Source organism: Pimephales promelas, chromosome 14 (assembly GCF_988280905.1).
Source record: "Pimephales promelas chromosome 14, fPimPro1.hap1.1, whole genome shotgun sequence".
Taxonomy (NCBI): domain Eukaryota; kingdom Metazoa; phylum Chordata; class Actinopteri; order Cypriniformes; family Leuciscidae; genus Pimephales; species Pimephales promelas.
In genome coordinates this window covers 30,110,055-30,128,152 of record NC_142782.1, presented here as the reverse complement: position 1 = coordinate 30,128,152, position 18,098 = coordinate 30,110,055, and the positions used below count along the sequence as shown (strand labels likewise).

At 38.5% G+C, this 18,098-nt stretch overlaps 1 protein-coding gene across 1 annotated transcript in view; it reads left to right on the top strand.

The window, feature by feature from the left end:
- The window catches only part of tafa5l (TAFA chemokine like family member 5, like), a 53,659-nt gene extending 35,878 nt beyond the window's left edge, over positions 1-17,781 (top strand). Inside the window, exons 4-5 of the mRNA XM_039665380.2 lie at positions 14,351-14,398; positions 16,945-17,781. Coding sequence (XP_039521314.1) covers positions 14,351-14,374 — 24 coding nt within the window. The 3' untranslated portion in view covers positions 14,375-14,398; positions 16,945-17,781. The remainder of the gene's footprint in view (positions 1-14,350; positions 14,399-16,944) is intronic.
- The last annotated feature ends 317 nt before the right edge of the window (positions 17,782-18,098 follow it).

Sequence of the window (18,098 nt, the reverse complement as noted above, 5' to 3'; positions counted from 1 at the left end):
CCTTTATTGTGAGGTCTAGCAGGAAATTAGCAAGATAATATGATTACCAAGTGAAGCAGGTGGTTCATAAATCAGTGGACCTTCAATAAAGATGATTGTACTTCCTGTATGTTGCAGTTGCTGACCCATATGGGTTTTTCAATCGCTGATGGTGATATCTAGAAAGCAGGGAAGTCCGTATAATGCTGATATGTTCAAAAAACGATTATGATTATCCAGACATCATGTTAAAATGTGAGTCTTTTAAAGAACATTTATTTGTTCATCTTACTCCCACAACGAAAACTATATAGCTTTGATCATAAAACAAAGCATTTAAATATCTTAATAAGACATATTATTGGGAGATATAGAGTATCAATGATGTTTACATGCATTTTATTCAAGTAATGTTATAAATATTTCATCTTAAGTTTTAGCCTTATAAATACAGTATCAGCAACTGCACTAAATTGCATAGTTTTACTCAGTTTGGGCCTCTGGATAAAATTGAGGTGTTTTTTTTTTTCCCCTCCTCGAGTATGAACTCCATGTTCGTACTTATGAGCCATGAAAGCCTGATGTATTAAATATAATACAAAACATAAAAAAACATATGCACATTTGTTTTGCCTAAAGGCTCAATAAACTTTTTCATCGCAAAAACCATTGACCATTAATTAGTTTACATGATTTATCAGACCTTATGATTAATAATGGCAAAAGATATTTACATATTTGCTAGAGTTAAATGCTCATAGGATTTACTCAAAATGCACACACTGATCCTTATCACAAAAACAATAACATCTGTAGTCAGGACCTTGACGCAAAGATGAGGGGTCCTGTATCACCCTAAAGGTTTTTTTTTTTTGTGCTAATGCCTGACTGATGTTGATTATCACTTATTACATGACTGCTTACCACATAAATAAATAAGGGGACATGAAATATTGATTTGAGCTTTATTATTTTATTATGCAAGATGAAAAAGACCACAGAGTGGTTTGAGAGAAATGAAACTAGCACAGCTATGTAGGAAATTTGTTGCTTGTAATATCTGGAGAAAGCTATCCATTAGCATAGCCATTCATCTCAATGGCAGCTGCACGGCTAAAATATAATTTTATTTCATAGCTTTGATTGCTTCTTTTTAAGTAACACTGGTAAAACTAGTATATTCTAATGAAAAATTAGCTTTATGTTTCTTGCAAAACAGGTTTTTGTCAGAATACACAGCTAATTTTGAGTCGCCAACCAAACCTTGATCACTTACATTGATATTTGTTTTACTTCTTCAGTTTTGTTTAAATTTTTACATAATTTACAGTTTATTGTTGATTATACACAATGTTTGACCATATTTTGTCATGATTGACCCATCAGAATTATACATTCCACCCAAAAATTAAAAAAGGTCATCATTTACTCACCCTCATGTCATTCCGTAAGACTTTTATTCATATTTGAAACACAAATGAAGATCTTTTTTTTTATTAAATCTAAGAGCTTTCTGTCCCTCCATAAGACAGCTACACAACTACCACTTTAAAAAGTCTATATAAAGAGATCTTAAAACTAATCCATAGACCCCTTTTCAGTTGGTAAACATGGTGACGTTTTTTTTGTGGGCGGAGCTTAGGTGGAGGCAGAACGATCCCTCTGGCCGCTTCACTAACGCTGAATATTTTCTAGAAATAAAAATTCCAGATACAGCATATTCATTTTTCATCAATTCTTGCACCAAACAACACAACAAGATGACACTTAATAATAGTAACAATAATTTAAGCTCCTTATTATGTAGCCGAATCTGTGCTGGTTTGTATTGGCCGCCTCCAGTTTTCACTTTTTTTGCCTCCAGCTAGCGCCGTGACGTAGGCGCAAAAGGGGGTTATATGAAGGGACTATATGATGAACAGATTGAATTTAGGCTTTTATTCACATAAAAACATTGAACAGCGAACATGCACACCATGAGGGTAATTAAATGATGTTTTTGGGTGAACTAGCCCTTTAACTTTAGCAACTAGTCATAAATCCAGTCTGCTCATACGAGTATGTCACAGATTGCATAGGGACTGTATTTGTGCATGCTGCAATTTGCAACAACATTGAATTGCATTTGTGTAACAGAATTGCTGTGAATTCACATTATGCAAAGATGACTGACTAGCAAATGCATCATGGGGTGGCGACTCAACAGAAACAGACGGACCACGAGCGCAGAGTGTTTATTCGTAGGCTCGATTCCAGAAAACGTGTGCCAATGGAGTGCGTTTATGTCGCTCATGTGTGCATACGTATGCCGTCTTTCTGCTGTAGCATGCACACACCTGCAACTTTCCTATATCCAGCCCCCCCAGCGTGCAGGGGATTCAGACTGAGCCGGGTTCTGACCCGCTAATGGAGTTAGCATATGCAGCATGCTGAATCCCTGCCAGACATTAATACAGATCACTCACGAGGGCCCCTAAACACGCCGGCCATTTGTCTTCACTAGTGAACTGCTGAAAGGTTCAAATTTGCCATAGTCTCAGGAGCCCACTGCTTTGGCATGCTATTCACTGTGGAGATATTCACAGAGATGGATATGAATAGGAAACAAAGAGAACGAGAGTGCGAATGGGCCCTGTTTTCTGGGGAGAAGGGTTTGAGAGTGGGTGGGCGGCATGTGAACTCTGTCCAGTCATGCTGTCATGTCATTTATAGTCATGAAAACACAACGCTCTTGCGGGAACAAGGATCGGTCATCATATGCGCTTACCTGATGTTTTCTCAACATGTGGTTTTCTCTGTCTGCTTCTCTGCATGAGTGCAGATTTGAGAGACAAAATGAAAGTCACCTTGAAAGCAAAATTGACTATTTTGCAGTGTTTATTGAAAATTATTTGTCTGTGCACATTATTTGTTTCTAAATGTATGTGTCCTTGTAATCTTTCATCATAATAACTTCCCCTCCCTCATGCAGTGTCTCTTCTCTTCTCTGATGACAACCTGTCACTCACATGAGATCACACCATATAGCAAATCCAATTAATTCCCAATGGGCAGAATCAAGTCCTGCTCTACGTTTTTCTTGTTCAAGAAGCCGTTTCTGTCTATCTGTCTCTCTCTGTAAGGCATTTAAACTTGAGGCTTTTTAACTTGTAGCCCTCAAACCGTATTCACTTTATAGCCCTTAATCCTGTAATTGTGGACAAATGTGGTGTGATCCTAATTTATATTTATTATAAATGTTATATCACTGTCTTCGATAAAGTTTTGTCTATCCATGTATGGTGTTTTTTTTTTTTTTTTTGGGGGGTATTTTTGAATTTATTTACTTCAAAAAGTACCATATTTTCTATGTATTATTTTATGTTTTATTTTTTAAATTTGTTTAACTACATTAAAATATAATTCCAATAAGTTCTTAAAGCTAAAACCTAAAGATGAAGTGACTTTGCTGTCACCTGGTGTCTTATTTTGGCTTATTTTAGAATGCTCTAAATTGCAGTTTTTCCCATTCATTTCTATGGGTGCCCATTTTTGACCAAAACACAAGATTAAGGAGGTTTTTTTTTTTCCACCCACTTAACATTATAGAATTGAGTAAAAAAAAAATTGAGTGTGTTCAGGAGGCAAACCTAGGAAAAGTAGCCAAGTCTTGTACCGCTCAGATCAATGGAAGTATTTTATAAAAATAAATCAAAACTATTTTGCCCACATGTGTCCAGAATACAGTTTTAGGGTTAATCAAACAATGTGCTATCAATCCAACAAGTTTATCTGGGAAGGTTTGCTTTTCTAGTACTAAACAAATAGTTATGAATATGTTTTGAATTTTTGTCGCATTCAAATTGCAATTCTGCTTTCTGCGTGGTTCCTCAATTTAAATCAAATTCAGGAACTTAACTGGGGTTGGGGGAGGTATTCTCAATTCAGTTTTTGATAAAGCACAACCCTGCTGTGCAGACATGGAATTGGGAGTAAAATGCATGTTAGAACATGATTTCTTAATTTCATTTTTGTTGCAAAATTCAGTTTGTTAGCTCATCCTTGCTGTTGTTGCCTTAGGTGTGTTCACTGGGGCATTCTGTTCCTTTATCTTCTTTATGTTTTACAAGCTATACAATTAAATATAGAAACAAACATATTTTACTCAAACACCAAGTTGAATTCCCCTCCAAATCGAAACCTGTGTTTAAACCAAAGCGACTCCCTTGCTTCTCTGTGTGTGGTTTTTCTTTTTTGACGGTGTGTCTTTCTGTCTAATCTCTGCCTCCCCTCGGTTTCCCCTCGGTAATGGCATTGCTCTGTCACTGCACAGTCATCAGCACCGAGAGAAAGGATGAAGGAGACGTATAGATGGAGGGAAAGAGCGACGGAGCGGTGCGCTGGAATGAGCCGATTGTTTTAGCCAGCCGTTGTAGGGGCCGTCTCGGTGAGATCGGCTGCGACAGGGTCAGAGCAAACACAGCGTCTCATCCACAAGCCGTCTCCCTTGCTCCGCCTGCTAGCTTTCCGCTCACGCCTGCACAGTTAGAGGCCACTAAATATCTGACACACTGGAGAATTGGCAATCCTTTGAGATTCTGTACCCTTTTCAACCTCTCCTCTCTTCTTTTTATTGAATACATTTATGGAGCTGAGCGCGTGGCGCAGCGGGTCGCCTGATTTGATTCTTCTTCGCCTCGTCCGTAGGGAGGAGGGCATCCAAATTCAGCTCCATGGGTCCTCAAAGGGGCCTGTGTGACACAGCGGTGTGTGCCTTTATTCATAATTGAGAGAAATACATTAGTCGAGTGCCAGCGTGGGATGTTTTTTTTTTGTAATTGAAGTGGCAAGGTGTTAGCAAAATAGAAAACACCCTTAGTCTCGGCGGAGTGACGCTAGGAAATCTATCTAACTTGTTATTTGTCGTCGCAGGCTGTGGATTTATAAAGCCTGGCACGGATCAAGTTTTATTGGTTTCTGATGATATAATTATATTTACAAATCTAAATTTTCATTGTTCAGATGACTGTATGCATTCAGCTCTTGTAATGAAAGGCTCATTTAGGTTAGTTTTTTTTTTTTGCACCTGTTCAGTTGTGCGTAATCACTAAATAATTAAGGAAAGCTCATGATTCTTAGTCAACAAACCTCAAACAACACTTCAAAAAGGCACAGAAAAAGATTTTCATGAACCAAATTGATGAGAGACTGTAGACTTGTTCAATCTTTTTTCCATTACTTAGTTGATGTAGAATTAGACGTCTCCTTACAATTATGAAAATATAGCGTTTGTCAGGTTACGAGAACAAAGCATATTTATATTAGAAATGCTTTAGTTTTTAGCATCATATAGAAAGCTACATTTTCTGCCTCATTTTATAAAGATAATCCAACTTTGATCATGCACTCATTGTGGTTTTGAAGTAACTCTTGTAAATTGTAACGTGAACATTTAGCATTGGCATTATATAACTAAATAACTAGCTCAGTTGCTATTTGAATGATTAACTCATTTTTCTCTCTTTCTACTTACTAAAAATAGAAATTCACTAATCATAAATTGATATATATAATTGATTAGTATATAGTAGCCTATATATAAATTGATTTATACATATACAGTAGTAAGACATTTGAAACCTGAAACTTCTAAATAAGATGTTTTTGTCTTGTTTTCCAGGAAAAATAATAGATAAACAAACAAAATTTAGAATATTATGAATTTTTTTCTTTTTTCTTTTTTTTTTTTCATTTACGCACCTTTATGTAGTTCCAAAACTGTTAAGATAAGGTATTTGTTTATTAATATTTTTATTGCGAGCCATGGCACAATGAAAAATACGTAACTTCAAGGAATAAATGACACAGGAAATAAAGCCATATTTAGCTGTTTTTCTTATCTTTTTAACATACAATTGAAAACCAACAGGTGTTCAAGACAAACAAGTTATACATTGAAACATTGAAGTTATCACAAATTTACACAAGTACAAAATAAATAAATAAAACCAATAATACAAAATAATATATACTGTGTGTGTGTGTGTGTATATATATATATATATATATATATATATATAATTAAATAAATAACAATTAAGAGAAGAGAGGGGGGGGGGGGGGGGCTAGTGATCCATCAATCAGAAGGTAGTGAAGAGAGAGACTTAAAAAAGGACAAAAAGGGCTAAGATAAGGTATTTCAAACAATATTGGTTACCAGTGATTTCTAATTTGAGAAAAATAGATTTGAATAGAATAGATTTGAAACAAAACCATGTTTACTAAATATGACACAACTTTAGGAGTGTATGTACATTTTTGGATGAACTATCCTTTTAATAACCCTACAACAGAATATTTTTTCTTGGGAAGCAAGATATTTTAACTTGTTTGTAGTTGTAATATAGATTTTTTTCACTTGTTTATACACACACACACACAAAACACACTGAAAAATCTTCTAGTGTTGGAAAAGATAAAATGTATTGATAAAAGGCTTTGAATGTCCAATATAGATCCTACATTTTCACTGTTGCTTTCTGCAAATATTTAAATTCTTGTCAAGTAACGCAGTCAAAATAAATCATATAAATTGTAGATTTTAGGACAACAAGTGTACGCCTTGAAAACGGGTTTGATTGAAAAGCCCTGAGCAAATCCATGCGAGTCTCGTTATGAATTTGGTGCTCAAGAGATCGTTACGAGTAATTGCCTTATCAAAGCTGCCTCTAATCAATATCAAAATGTTTCCGTTTATTTCAGAGCACAGAGAATGAGCGCAGCACAACACTGGCAATTACATCTATATATGCCATTTCTGTTCGGTTAGCTGGTCGACGGATACAGATTGCCTTGTTAAGGTTTGAGTGAATTAAACTCTGCGCGTTCTGTTCTTTTGAGTTTTCTTAGCACGCATCTTCAAAAACTCTCCTCCCTCCCTCACCACCTCTCCCTCTTAAAACGATCCCTTTGTTTCTGGCCTCTTCTCTTTCCTGTCAGAAGCCCCCCTCAGCCAGCCGCCTCGTCACTTAAACCACGTTTAGGCCATTTTCCATCTGAAGGATTGCCAGGGTTTCTTTGAACTATGGTTTTTGCATCCCACATGCAGCGCTTCACATTTCCCAGAGGAATATTTCAGAGATGTTTGCTGCGGGTCTATCAGGCCATGATCAGAGGATGTCTAATATTGTCCTTCTCAAAGCAAAGGCCCCCGCTACTGTTTTGGGTTTTTATTTTTTTGAAGACATAGCCTATTAGCATACCTCTTCTACTACAGGATAACCAACAGGATGAAAAATTCATTTGAAACATCTTCCAAAAGAAAGGTGCGTTCAATAATGCATTTGAAGAGATTGAAACTGTGATGCCTCAAAGAATATGAACGCCAAGAGATGATCATATGCAGCTGGGATTAAACTACATCTCTAAATGGCCCTCTTTACCGGTTCATATAAGTGTCTGTTAATTATTAATTTCTTTATTCGTTTTATTAACTCTCTTTGTCATGGGAGCCTTGCATCGAGCAGAGAACAAAGGCGTAGCGTTAAACAAAAAAACATGAAAGCCAGAGAAATGCTCTCACTCCATTGTGACCTGCTCTCCCACAGGCGGCTCGGAGCACATATCGCACCAGTGAATCTAGCCGCCTTTTGAAATTCATTTCATTGAGATGCTTGATAAAGTCTGAAAAATGTCTCCCAACTATTCGCTGACTGGAGTTTAGCAGTCATTTGTAAAGGCTACTCTATCAAATAAACGCTATATTACCCATCAGGTTCGTCCCTGCAGTTTGCCAGTGATTTATAATTGCCTTAATTGCTCCACTCGCAGCCACTGGAGGAGATTAATCAAACCTTAAATTCAAAATCCAGCCGAGGCCAGTCGGAGGAACAGCCCTCGCTGCCTCCCGCAAAGGGCACATATCGCTTTTAATTCGTAACCGGTCCTGCTGTTACTGTGGAAATGGAGACTAACGCGAGTGTGTTAATGCATGTCTCCCACGGTTACATAATCACTAATCCCTGCCTAAACGGCATGAGGTTGAACGGCCACACTCTTCCAAATGCCTTCCTTAGGCCTGCTTCACACGTCAAGAAAATGAGCATCCGTGCATGCATTTTGAATAGTATGTTTATAAATTAACAATGAACGCCTAGATTAAAGGGGTGGTTGATTGCGATATCACTTTTTTCATTTTAAATAGTGTGTAATGTTGCTGTTGGTGCATGAACAGTATCTGCAAAGTTGCAGCGCTGAAAGTTCAGTGTAAGCAGAGATATCGTCTTTTAAAAATCAGGAAGATTAATGCCTACAAAAACGACTCGAATGGGACTACAGCCGGGTTTTAGACGTCACTAACCCATACATTTACATCAACCCCCCCTCCGGAAAATGCAAACAAACGTCATGGCCATATTTCTGCGGCTCGTCAAAAGTGTGTTATGTTTATCCAGCTGTCAGGTCTTCTATGTTCGGGCTTCCCACAGACGTTGTAGTTCGTCAACAATGGATACAATTTATGTTTGATTATGTGCTGCGCAATTTTAAGAAAAACAGCTTCCAGAATCTCCAAGAATTCAATGCCGGATTCAACAAGAAACTGTTACTAACATGAAGCAGTTCCAACTTTAAAACCAGAGGCAGCAGTTGTTGGGCCACAACCTGTAAGTAGGCTAAGACTTAATCATTTTAAATGTATTAGCATGTTTAATTTCAGACGTAATGTTTTAGTTTTATCAAATGCCAGTGCTGGCTTTATAGCCACTTAGTTATGCTATTTCAGCCCGTCCTCATCCCAAGGCGTCATATGCTGATGCTTTTGACATTTCGTCTACATCCAAAGCACATAGCACCCTTTAGCGTCAATATGTAACACAGTCGCATCCCAAGAAGGGATTTGACCATACGTCAACATCCAGCCTTTTTAGGGAACCCTTAAACGTCTGTTACCTGACGATCATATCACGTCATACAACTGACGCTTTACCTTTAACGTCGGTTAGGTGACGGGGTAGGTTTAGGGGTAGGTTTAGGTCTGAGGTAGGGTTAGGATCCGATAACGTCATCTAACCGACGTTTAAGGGTACTCTAAAAAGGCGCATGTTGACGTATGGTCAAAAGACGTCCCAAGACGTCAGTTATATGACGTCTTGGGATGAGACTGCGCTGCAATATGGGTCGCAGATATATATGGGCCAGAAGGCGCCTCCTAGTGGTGTAACCCTAAACCTACCCCAGACCTAAACCTGCTATAACCGAACAAAGCTCTGTGCGTGTTATATTGACGCTAAAGGGTGCCATGTGCGTTGGATTTAGACGAAATTTCAAAAGTGTCACTATATGACGCCCTAGGATGAGAATGCGTTGGCTATTTCGTGTCTAAGACAAACGAGTACAAACATTTTGGACCTGAATTTTTTACTAATGTTGTAAATATACTTTTAATGTATACTTTATGACATTATTTTTCGATTTGATCAAGAACGTAAACCAATGCCAACACTGTTTGTGCAACGCTGTATACATATAGTAGCCAGTCAGATGCTATTTTGTGTAAGACAAACATGTATAAAGTTAAAAAAAATATAGACAAATTACCATTCAGAAACGTTTACTAAGAGCCGTGTGTGGTGAGGTTCTGCTTGCCTCTCTTCATCGCCACTTTCTGGGTCTGATTCTGGCTCAAACTGATACTGCTGTATCGACACCATTATGTACATTTGACATGAACACATGCAACTTTGCCCGTAAAGGTAATGGGTGTGAATTTTTCCAGACAACGTGCTCTACAGTTTAGCCAATCACAACACACCGGCCCAAACTAACCAATCTGAGCCCATTTCCTGTTTCTGAGGGAGTGGTTTCATAGACTCAACATGTAAACCGGTCGCTCAATTGACAAAGGAGAAAGCGGCTTAAAATAAAGGTGAAATTTATGAAAAATAAGACTTTTAAAAAAAGAAAAACCACGAATACATGTTATATTGCACCCCATAAACACTATCATGCAAAGAAAAAAAAGCAGTAAACCACCCCTTTAATAAAAGCATTGAAGAAATGTCGCTCATTGTTTGTTGTGAATTATCTGGTACAAATTGAACCGTATTGTAAAGTGTCGCCTCAAACAATTTTACATCGCAAAATGCTAATCTGATCATTATGTTATGTTCATTCAACTGTTTAAAGGGATAGTTCACCAAAAACAATCATTAATCCATCCACATATCATTTCAAACCTATATGACTTTCTTTCTTCTGTAGAAGACATTGTAAATTGTCCAGGGTTATTTGTCCATAAAATGAGAGATGGGGCAGTTTGTAATAGATAATGACAGAGCTGTAGTTACTCTTTTAGAGAGTAAATAGTGTTACTGTTGATAATATTGTCTCTGTTAAGCACTTTTTACCTCCTGCAACGCGAACACCTGGAGCAATAGCATCATTTGCGCTAATGATAGCTAATCCGCTCAATTAGCAAAGTACACATTTGTAATCTGCTAGCAGGCAAGTTTACATACTCTTCATCTTTCTCTTGCAGACTAATGCCCTATGACATTCACAGTACTGTGGCAGCACACAATCCCCTGTGGTAACAAGCTAACAGAGGAGCCGTTTCATCCGATTGTTCGCAGGCACAACAAATGGCTTATTCTTTCCACATGTCCCTCTCCCTCTGTCTCTTACTCAGTCTCGTTCTGCCTCTTTCCGTCCATACCACACGAGACCGCATTCACCTATTTATCCCATTAATTAGCTTGAACAGTTAATAGCACTTCCCACAATAGCTGCCTCAGCAGTTTTTGCTCGGAGTTGGTGTCACCAAATCAATATCGAGTCGAGCATAAAGCACTGGAGGAACTCAGATGCAGGACTGTGCGCTCATGGCTGCTTCTCTCAATGATTTTTCTGTTAGAAGCAAGCCATCCCTGCACCAATATGCATAACACCATGTGATTTTTTATTTTTATTTTTATTTTTATGATTGGACAATATTTTTACACCAGTAAGATCAGATTTTGGTAACAACTGAGCACTGACTGTTTTACATCATCAAAAGAGTGCAGCAGTCGGGTTTCAGATTCATTTTCTCCTTGCAGGAACAAAAATGTATAAACCTTTAAAGACAGACCTACTGTGATTTACGAGGTTGTTATTGGATGGCTTATGCGTTTGTTCTGTCAGTCTGTATTATTTCAACTTTTTTTTAAAGCAGAATTCCTGTTGAAATCCACATTATCCATGATTCCTGAAATCACTACTAATCAGAGAATTGCGACAAAAACTCGTGGGGCCCTATTTTAACGATCTGAAACGCAAGTGTAAAAGCACAAAGCGCAAGTAACTTTGTGGGCGGATCCCGGTGTTGTTGCTATTTTCCCGGCGGGATAAATGACTCTTGCGCCAGGCGCAAATCTAAAAGGGGTGGGTCTGAAGTAGCTTCATTATTCATAGGTGTGGTTTGGGCGTAACGTGAAATAAGCCAATCAGAGCGCCATCCAACATACCCTTTTAGAGCAGGTACGCATGTTGCATGATGGATTGTTATTATAACGATGAGTTTACCAGGCGCGCGCCAGGAGCAGTTCACAGCCGAGAAGACCGACGTTCTTATCAGGGCAGTAAAAGATAGAGAAGTGACGTTGTATGGGTATGGGAGAACCCCACCCACATCAGCGTCGGTTAAACATTACGTATGTTACTTGCCACTATTGGGCAAACAGTTCTGATCCTTCAGTACTACAATTAGTCTTAAAAAATGGGTAATTAGGCTTTTTTCATCTTCATGTAAATCACAATGATTTCCCTCATGTGTTAATATTTTTCCTTGTTATAATGTATGATTTGCAAGAATAAAAACTGCTGCATCTGTGTTGATGAGAGAATCAAAGTGTATGCGCGTGTAACCCGCTACATGATGGCCAAGCATGCGTGCTTAAAATAGCATTATGAACAACGCGCCACTGACTTTAGACCAGGTTTTTTCTGGTCAGTGGCACAATTGTTTTCTGGAAGTGTAAAATAGCACCAGGGAATGTTTGGTCATGAAGTTTACAGTCTTTTTGTTTCACCTCGTAGCTGGTGGTTTTGGTTCATGGCTTATAATTGTTAAATAAATACTTTTTTAAAAATCCCAATGGGAAAATACTTCCAGTAAAAGTGGGCTCTGTTGTACTCTGTGTCATCCTTGACATGCCACTGCGCACAGCTAAATTTAAGCAATTTGTTGGCTCACGCTGAAAGAAGGATTTTGAGGTCATTTTTAGTACAATTGTAATAATGAGAGCTCTAATGAACAATGTATTTATCTTGCAGACAAGTTCTTCATTTGACACTGGAGGACTGTTGCTCAAACTTCATCTTAAGATTCATTGACAAAGCAATTAACCCGCTGTCGATCATGTCACACCAAGCAATCAAAGATAATTCCCAAAGTTCGTCTCAGACAGAAGAGCTGTGGCAAAAAATCACATACAGTCGTGTGCACTGAGCTGACGTGATGATAACACTAAGAATTCTCCTCACATCATGAGGAGAAGGAAGAATGTGTCTAGGATTTTGAAGAACAGAAATTGGAAAAAATCAAATCAAAAAAGCTTGCAGCCAGTTGCAGGATTTTCTTGTTTGCTTTTGCTGTTCTTGTTGTTTTCGTTTAACAATGCAGCATGAGTGCTTAGCATTTAGATGACATGTTTGAGGAGAGGTGCAGCAGATCAGATGCGCTGCGTGAAGAGTTTCACAGATAGCGCCAGGCTTCCAGGGCAGAGAGGCATACGGGCAGGCGGGCACAGCTCTACCCATAGAATCTACCCACTGTCAACACCATTGTGAATGACTCGGTGACGAGCCAATCAGCACGGGTGCCAACGAACAGCTTAGAGTGCCTTCTGCATGCCAATGAATGTAGCGGCTCCAAGAGCCATGAGCTTGCCAATGAGGGACTCGAAGTCTTGAGGGGTTAAGAGGTTTTTATAAACATTGAATGAGCAAATGGAAAGTTGGAAGTTTCTTCAACTTGATCTGGGAGTAAAGACTTCAAAAAAAAGCCCAGTGAATTGCAGAATACAGTGCTGGCTAATTTGAGGCGCTTTGAGAGCATTGTATTACCACCATTAGCAGGGTTGAGAGTGTTGCAGGCAGTGATGGGCAGCAACTAAACTAAAATCACTTCTAACTTGGCCATATCATTCAGTGGAAATGATGTCGATGGATGGGTCGGTCATTTTCAGGCGACAACCTTCTTGTCTCTCTCTTGAATTCCGAAAGTGACTTAAACTGCAATTCATCGACTGAGTGCTATAGAGACAGGCTCCAAAAGAGAGTCAATCCCATAAACCCCCATGTTAAAATGGCCAACATTACAGCAGAAAAGAATATGTGTACAGCCTAGTACAAAAAGTGGTTTTGGTCTATATAGCTAATTTTACCCTTCATGACAACAGTGTGGGGGGTAACCCATACATTTACATTATATTAAGTTACATTATATTAAGATATGGATTGCCATCGCTGTCACAACTAGCCGTTTGTCTGCTGTCTGATAGCCGTCCCGTCACCTCAGCTAATCCACCTGCATAAATGTCTGCACACTGCCAAGAAAGAGAGCCGGATCTGCCCACTTTGGGCTTCAAAAATGCTCCTCAGAAACCTACGGGTGACTTCACGGACACTACGTCCTTATTTTTCATACAGTCTATGGTCATTGTCAAAATAGATATTTCAAAAATCTCAATTTCAGATAGCTAAGTAGTAAATATTAACATTTTGACATTGCTACTAATCATGAAGGACAACTTGACCCATTGTTATTTTTATTTTATTTTTAGGAAAGGGTTGCAACACTGTCTATAAATTTGAAAAAAGTTGGTTTCAATATAATCTCAAAACACAAGCCACTGGTCAGATTCAGCTAAACATTTAAAATACTCTTATGGAAAATAACTTATTTTTTAATGTTAGGAACATCACAATGTGCACATTTGAACAGCATCTTCTTACTCTGAACCTTGATTTTGGGAGTATTTTTATACAAACTTATTTTAATGTTTTGATTGATAATTTTATATTTTAATTTAAACGCATTAAACTGAAATGATTAATTACTTTTTGGGGGGCAACTTGTTAAACGTATAACCTGGAAAACAATTATAAACAAATAAAAAAAACCTATTCAGGTTAATATTATTTAATTAATGGTTGTTATGGAATGAAACCTTTTATATGGAGTTTCTTGACCATTTTAAATCGTGTCACCATATTTTGAGAATCACCCTTACACAGTTTTTTATTTTATTTGGTATAATTTTAATGATGAAACATTTCTGACATTTATTCATTGATATCGTAAGATATCGTGAAATATCTGACCTCTATTTTCTTTCTCTTTTTCTAACAGCCTCTGCCCAAGGAGCCATCCTAAAGGACTTGAGATTGCCGTGAGGAGGTGAGTGGTGCTCCAGTAAAATTATCTCTTATTTGCTTTTCCTTAGTAAGTCATCATTGTCTCTGAATCTAATATGCGATGACGGAGGTCGTCCAGCGAGCAGGTCCGAAGCAGAACGGCGACAAAAAAAAATGGGGCGGACGACAAGAGCGCTATCACAGCGTTTGCTTTAAAGCAACATGACAGATACAGAGCACAGGTACAGAGGTGGAATAAGGCATAGCAGAAATCGAGTGGAAATCTTATCATTTATCCAGCCAATTGTGCCCCGGCGGCGTTGATGAAGTTGTGTTAAGAGTGACGCACCTGATCAGCAGAAGGGCTAAAGCAGGATTAGAGGGCAGCTGGGGGCGCCGGTTTTTGCCGCGGTTCGGGAGATGAAGGGAGAAGATGATGTTGCAAGACGTGAGCTGAAACCCAAAATCCCTTGTGCTCTGCCTCAGTAGTCATTGCAGATGGCCTGATGGTAGCAAAGAAGGAGATACGGTTATATTTAACAAGATATATTTACATGCCAGCTGTTGTTTGTCTTTCCGTCATGCTTCAAGCGATTCCCGTCGAGTGTACATGGCTTGGGAAAGACTAGTTTTGCAGTGCGGGAGGACAATATGAGGACAGGAATTTGCATAAATGTATGTTAATCCTTGAGGCAATTAGCACCTGTCAGTTTCCGAGAAATAGCTTTCCAGTCTTTCTATTACATGGCAAAATAAAATGCTGAATATTGTTCAGTTCTAATAATAAAGTAATAGAACACCAGTCCTTTGGGAAACAATGCCTTTTCATGCCAGTGTTATTCCAACAGTCAAACCATTGGAGTTGAACATGCCTTTAGTTCTTTGAAAAGCACTTTATTAAAAAGCTAGTCATAAGGGAAGAGTTTTTATTGAAAATCTCCATTATAAAAGGCTCCAGAGTGAGCACTTAAGGAACATCTCAGAGAGAAGCTGTTGCGTAAGACTTCTAGGGCGGATTGTAGGCTGTGGACTCCTCGGTGGTTCCAGAAAATTAAATTCTCTATGGCCTTCTGGTCTATGTTATCACCATTTCCAACATAGTGCGTCCTTCTCTCAAGACAGTGTGCCACATGTATCACAAGTCAATCTCGAATAGATGGAGAACAGCAAAGAGAGAGCCCCATAAATATTTACATGGAAACAAACTAGAATGTACAAAATTGTATTCTGATTTTGGCAATCACATAGCCGTGCATAAAAAAACTATTTAAAAATAGCGCGGTTAATCTGGCGCGTGCAATGATGACGCAGTGAATGGTGACGATTCTCTCTGACTAATCAGCAGTCGGCATTGTTTTTTTTTAAGTCACATTTTAGTATCGGCTCAGCTCGAGGCCAACAGAGAAGGAAATGAATAGTTGAATAAAGTCGTTATTTTTCTTTGTTTTTTGCGCACAAAAAGTATTCTCGTCGCTTGATAAACTTAAGATTGATCCACTGAAGTCACTTGGACTATTTTAACGATGTCTTTAACTTTTCTGGACCAGCTAATTTTGATCCCTTAAGAAGCATATGGAGTGAGACAGCGCTTAGATTTTATAAACAAAACATCTTAATTTGTGTTCCGAAGATGAACGAAAGTCTAACAGGGTTGGAACAACATGAGGGTGAGTCATTACTAACAGAATTGTAATTTTTGGGTGAACTATCCCTTTAAAGTTTCTTCATGTAATCAAAGACGCCAATAAATAACCTTTAGTGCACGGTAAAAAAATATTGTTAGTTTAACTTAAAAAAATTAAGTAACCTAGTTGCCTTAAAAAAATTTAAGTTAATTGAACTGGAAAAAGTGAGTTAATGCAATGAAGGAGATTGATTTAATCATCAGAAACTCAAAATAATAAGTTATCTGAACTAAATAAATTAACAAAAGAAAAAATGTTGTGATAACAAATCTGGTGTGGTTACTAGAATGTTAATATTGCGTTACTCATTTGTTCCTATGCAGTTATTCATTCATGACGGAACCGTATTCTAAAGTGTTACTGGAAGATTAATTATGAACGTTGATTAAAATAGAGCTGAGGACTGTACTAAAGCATGATTGTATTTAAAAGAATTGAATATCTTAGCAGGACAGCAGCTCGGAGGAAACGATGCTGATTAGGGCACAGGCAATGTTATTTACATATTTAATTTTAATTCTCCAAGTGTGAATTAACACTCAGACAGACAACGGGTGGCATAATTTCCCCTTTAAAAAAACTGCCATACGATGTGCGCAGCCACACTGAAAGGCCTGTGTGTAACAAAATAATCGTTTTGCTAAGGCTTTCTTGCATTCACCCTCTGCCATTTACATTTTTCAAAAAGCATGTGCCTTTCAAAGCAGATGCTCTTCAGAACGCTGTCATATAAAAATCATCATTCGCTAAGTAAACACAAACAATAGAGCCACACAAGATCAACAAACATGAAAAGACGAGGCAGGAAAAGGTAATGCATGTCGTTTTTTCTTGCCTTTGATCATGCCGCGAAATGCATTTCCCTAATGTCCTCGTCGATGCTTTTCTCTTTGTGTGTGCACAGGTTTGCTGACATTCACAGGAGCGACGCCAAACAGGAATCATCCATCAGCCCCCACACATTTGTGTCCATCCTCTCATCTCGGAGCTAAAGATATCACCTGCCCAAATCCACATCACCCTCAAACAGGAAATGGAACCCGTGCACCATCAGTCAAGCGTCTCTACTGTTACATGCAGGTCATCGAGTCCCAGCAGCCACCATCATCCCACAGCAGGGGACGTGCAACCTTTCTTAGTGAAACCTTGACATGATTCCACTGTTTCTGTTTTGATCTTGAGATACATTGGCTAGGAGAACATATCACTCGCTTTCCAATTAAGCAGACAGAGAAGACTGTTCGTGCAAGATTATATAAGTGAACAGGTGCGAGGGTGTTGCTTAAGAGCGATCTTGATGGACCCCGACTGCGTTTTCAGAGCGAGGACATGTCGTCGACTAAAGGCCAAGGATGCGCAGGGACCTTTAAATATACACCTCTGTGTAAAGGGATAACGTGTTTTCCTTTCAAGTCGAGAATTGAGAAAAGCGGACAAAGCAGCGGATGACTGATGTGTCCTGTAGATTTGACCTCGCGTGGTTTGAACGTATGGATTGTGTGCTGTTGAGCTCTGTCTGCGAACGGCAATGCACTGATGCCGTCTACTCTAATCATTGGTGATTTAAAGATTAGCAAACAATGTGTGGATGTCATCTGTCCCTTCCTCTCTGGGGCGTCTCTTTCACTCTCTGCTTTAAATGTCTGTCTCTAATGGATATATCGTTTCTATCAATACTTTATTTGGACTGTAAATTGACACTTGCCTAGATAGGAAATAAAGGGTGTGTCTATGTAAATGTGCACAACGTTTTGAGGAGTCTCTCCATGGGCCAAGCTGATTCGCTGCTTAAAGTCAACATGAAGTCATAATATTAATAATAATATTCGGTACTTTCCTGTTATCCGGACTAGAACCAGATCGATATATCGGCAGGCCGATATTATCGGCCGATATTAGGCATTTTCCAAACTATCGGTATCGGCAGTTATAATTGCAGATAAATTAATATTTCAAAAATAAAATAAAAACGGACGAAACACGCTTGAACCATGTTATGAGTGTTGGAGTTGTATAATTTGTCCACCAGAGGGCACTCTACACCGTTCCTGTTGGCAA